This window comes from Saccostrea cucullata, unplaced genomic scaffold (genome assembly GCF_032062105.1).
Source record: "Saccostrea cucullata isolate Sc308-1 unplaced genomic scaffold, CSIRO_AGI_Scuc_v1 ctg2035, whole genome shotgun sequence".
Lineage (NCBI taxonomy): Eukaryota > Metazoa > Mollusca > Bivalvia > Ostreida > Ostreidae > Saccostrea > Saccostrea cuccullata.
This window is the reverse complement of record NW_026926195.1, coordinates 162,618-166,934: the sequence shown is the minus strand read 5'-3', so window position 1 is coordinate 166,934 and position 4,317 is coordinate 162,618. Positions and strand designations below refer to the sequence as shown.

The following is a 4,317-nucleotide window of genomic DNA, read 5'->3' as shown; positions in this document are numbered from 1 at the left end:
GTAAATAGGTAGTGCGCTTTATAAAGTGTCTTGTATTGAGAGAGAGAGAGAGAGAGAAGGGGGGGGGAGAGATATTCTTTTTTAAATCTATTAAAATATCAATTCAAAGAAATAAATGAGCATCCATGGTAGTATCTTCTTAGATGATGTATTAAATGGCGATCTTAACTAAATTATCTTGGGCTGCTTTTATTTTATGTATATGTAACAGGCCTGAAGCAAACAATTTCAGTTGGGGTGGAGGGGGGAGGGGGCACAACCAAAAGTTTAGAGTCACTACCAAACAATTCCTTGAGAAGCCAAAATGAAAGATTTTTTTATTGAGGGGCACAAGTATACAGTAGCTAAGTTTTCTATAATATTACATTTTTATTTATCGACTTCGGCTTATCCCCAACCCCTCAACCCCGTTTCTATATACGAACGTGTGTACATGGTGTATCTCTCTATATATATGTGGATTATAAAAAGGCTGAAAATATGCATTTATGTAGGGTGGTGCATTTTTCTTAGTAAAGTTCTTTTCTTTGTCTAAAAGTTATGCTCCACTATGTCATCGTTTGTTAACCATGCATTAATTAATCATCAAAATATGAAATTAGAAGATACACTTTATACTTTTGACCACACACCGAGTTATTTTGAACGAAGGTCCAAAATACATATAAAAACTATAATTGAAATTATAACTTGCTTCATTTGTAGGGAAAAATATATATTCACCATCCTGTTGTAAAAGGAAAAAAAAAGATTGATTCCAGAATACCGACAAAAAAGATACCGGACTTATATAAAAGTGTGAATAATATGAAACCGTAGTTGTCACTTAGTTGTCATGGTATCCTTCAAAAGTATGTGCACACATATGCTTAATCACAAGTGCTTGTAGACCAGACAACCTCCCCATACCCACCTCCAATTTACATACCGGGTCCCAAAATATTCATATTTGTCTTCTTTTAAAAATAAACCGTCTAGTACATATTTACAATGTATTTCAAATGAACAATCCAAAAAGTACATAGAATTCACTTTCTATTTTAAAAAATCATGCCCGTAGTATCTTAAATCACCTCTAACTTTTTAACTGCAAGTATCAATTTTGTATGTTGTAAATTTTAAATGTTATTAATGAAAGAAACCAAAAATAAAAAAAACCTGTGACCCACGGATTTATATATATTCCAGGGGTTGGGGAGGGGGCATAGTTCCTATGATGGCATGCTAATATGGAACTTGCTCTCATATATCTTAAATTATGCCAAAATAACAATTCACTAAACTTCCATCTTTGTGCCGACCCCCTCCCCCCCCCCCCTTCCCGAAAGTTGGGGATATTAATTTCGGTCTGCCCGTTCGTCTTATAATTCTGTCCGTCTGTTACACTTTTACGTTAGGATACTTTTGTTTCGGGCAATATCTTGAGAAGCCTTTGAGCATTTACAGTGAAATAAAAAAAAAAATAGCTTTGGATCTGGGATGTTAAAGGGGGGGGGGTGTCCTGTCCACTAGCACCCGTGAGAATTGTATGAAGATTCTTAAGATACATGTTTGTAAGAAGAAGCTTTATCAACCGACAAATTACGTACGGGCACCCCCCTGTATTTATGATATGGCTATAATACCTGTGTATTAAATCCATATTAATTTTATTTTTCGCAGCATATAGTATTTTGAACAAGAATTTCTTTAAAGTTTTTGGTTTTTTGCAATTTAGTTTTAGACCATAACTCCTTATTGTCCCGACCGCCCTTCGTAAAGTACCCCCCCCCCCTTCGACCCCTACTAGATCCGCATATACTATTATTTTTTATTTCATGCCACAGAATGACATGTTTTAAATTTACCTTTCATTTCCCTTCTCGAACCCCTTTGCTCGTTTAAATGTCCATTGAAATGTATTGTTGCGTCACGGTAGCGACTACGACAAGACGTGACTTTGAGGTATCTTGTGGGGATTTATCTATCGAAATCCCAATAAAATTGAAGAATTCAATAATCCAACCGTGAATACAATAGACTACAATGACTGATCCCCGTTTTTGGTTACGTTCGTTCGTAAGATGTCCGTGTTTCTCTATATTGGCTACTTAAACTTAACAGGAATTTTCCAAAGAAATAAAATGAGAACTAGATTGGTTCGAAGACAGTTGCGTCTTTAGTTTCATTCACTTCAGTGGTGTTTCCAGTTTCGGTTACATCAGGAGGGTATTTAGTTTCAGCCACATCGGTGGGGTCTTTAGTGTCAGTAATTTCCGTGATGTCCCCAGTTTTGGTAACCTCGGTGGAGTCTGTAGTTTCAACCTCATCAGTAGGGTCTTCAGTTTCACTCACTTGAGTGGCGCCCTCAGTTTCACTTATCTTTGTGGTGCTCGCTGATTTAGTCCCCGGGAAATCCTTTTCAATTGCCTTCTCCATGATTGTATCCTTGTCATCTTGAAAAAAATATTATAAAAATGTTTATTGGTCCTTATTAATTGTAGCAATTTTTTTCTTTCTATACATTTTACAATAATTCTACCAAGCGATTTATTGACTTAGATGAGGTTGTAGTATTTATTCTAAATTTCTAATTTTGATATCTCATTGCACATAATTGATCTGACTATTTCAGTTCTTTTTTTAAATAACACACTAGTAGGCGAATATTATATTCATACTTTGGATATCTTTTGTCATAAATAATTGATTGATTAGATAACGAAAATAAAATGAACCTTGAGAAAAATTGTTTTATTGTTTATACTCATCATTATTCAACACCCCTACCTTGCGGTGTGTTTTCTTTCTCTATGTATTTAAACACAAACACAGTGTTGTCGTCCAAAGATCCAACCCAAAGAAGATCAATTTTGTAATCGTAACTCAAACTTCGAAACTCAGTTATTCCATCTTCAGTCGTCAGTAAATATTGAAGAAAATACCCAACCTTATCCAGCATGCGGACAGTATAGGTGGACGTATCACAAATAAGGATATGTAACAGAGAGTCTGTGCAAATTCCCCACGGAGAAAGTTCTTCATGTCGATTATCTGGGTAGCAGAAGCGAATCTCTCCCTCCCGATCCGTCACTACCACACGGTTCCAATCCGACTCCATGACATCTCCATTAAGATTTTCTGCTATATACACAGGATATGTGAAGAGTTTTCTTCCCGTCCATGTGTACTGGATGGTTTGGGTCTCTTGACCTTCCGAGTTATAACGAGCTATCTTTGCTCCCCTTTCTACAGCAGGGCCGGGAACTCTTTTTAACATTCCAACCAGCAGATCTCCAGAAGTGCGAGATACGCAAATACACCGAGCGGTCCATGACTCTGATGCCTTTATGAATGGAATCTTTGTTTTATCATGTGCAGAAAGTTTGTTGATGTTATAGTTCTCGTCACGTTAATATAAATCAGATCACCGCCCTGGGTGACAGAATGATTACCTCTAGTGCTATCTATGTCTGTAAGGCAGTCTAACGTTTCTCCTAATTCGTCTGTTAATATAAGATTTCTAGATGATCCAGTTATCCAAGCCCGGTTCGCATCCACACATGAAATGTGATATCCGTTTTCAATACCTTTTACTTTGAAAGATTTCTGAAGCACCGCTTTAGACAACATCTCATTAACTAGAGCTGTATCAATTTTCTTTCATTTAAAGGTTGGACGTCATTTAGAAGAAGAAAAAATCATCTTAGTTCAATGTTATACATTCATGGAAAACACCTGTCTCTTTTTCAAAAGGGAAAGTTTATTTTAAATTTCATCTTCCTTGGAATAAAAGATAAAAAACTTAAAAAAAAAACAAAAGAAATATGCAACATAGTCATACATGACATGAAAATAAGAATGTTGTTTAAAGTTAAGTTCTAGTCCTATTTAAATTTTTATGAACTTGTCCATTTTTTGGACATGGTTGCCATTAAATTAAGGTAAAGTGGCTTGCTTTTAATTGTGTGTACCGAGTTATACGAGAGCTGTTCAATAAATAATGCCCTGAACTATTTTCCATAAAAAACAAGGGTCAGATAACGACAACATATGTTTTTGCATGAGTTGATCTTTAATCAACTGACAACCGGTTATGTGATCACGTTTTGTCATAGAGCCAAAAGATGCCAGAGCACTAAGAAAGTGTTATATGCAATTTTCGTCAATAGCAATGGTTTTGTGGCTCAGATTCCTATTATTAGGAAAGGTCGTTTAGTAACTGGACGAGTCTATAAACTTAAGAAGTGTTCCAAAAACTTAACAGAGTGTATGAGAGAAAGAGACCAAAGTCTGGCATCTGTCACACCAATCTTCTTCATGTCAACGCTCCAGCAC

The 4,317-nt window shown here is 35.9% G+C and overlaps 1 protein-coding gene across 1 annotated transcript; it reads right to left on the bottom strand.

Annotated features, from left to right (window-relative positions):
• Window positions 1–2,130: 2,130 nt before the first annotated feature.
• Window positions 2,131–3,724, bottom strand: LOC134271064 (uncharacterized). Its single transcript, XM_062753322.1, has 2 exons — window positions 2,770–3,724; window positions 2,131–2,435 (listed from the first exon to the last, which is right to left on the bottom strand). The coding sequence occupies exons 1-2, from the start codon at window positions 3,257–3,259 to the stop codon at window positions 2,131–2,133; spliced, it is 795 nt and encodes a 264-aa protein (XP_062609306.1). The 5' UTR covers window positions 3,260–3,724.
• Between the last annotated feature and the right edge of the window lie 593 nt (window positions 3,725–4,317).

Coding starts and splice junctions, on each gene's coding strand:
- LOC134271064 (XM_062753322.1), bottom strand. CDS start 3,259: ATGTTAAAAAGAGTTCCCGGCCCTGCTGTAGAAAGGGGAGCAAAGATA. Junction 2,436..2,769: donor GAAAGAAAACACACCGCAAG/GTAGGGGTGTTG, acceptor ATTTTTTTCAAG/ATGACAAGGATACAATCATG.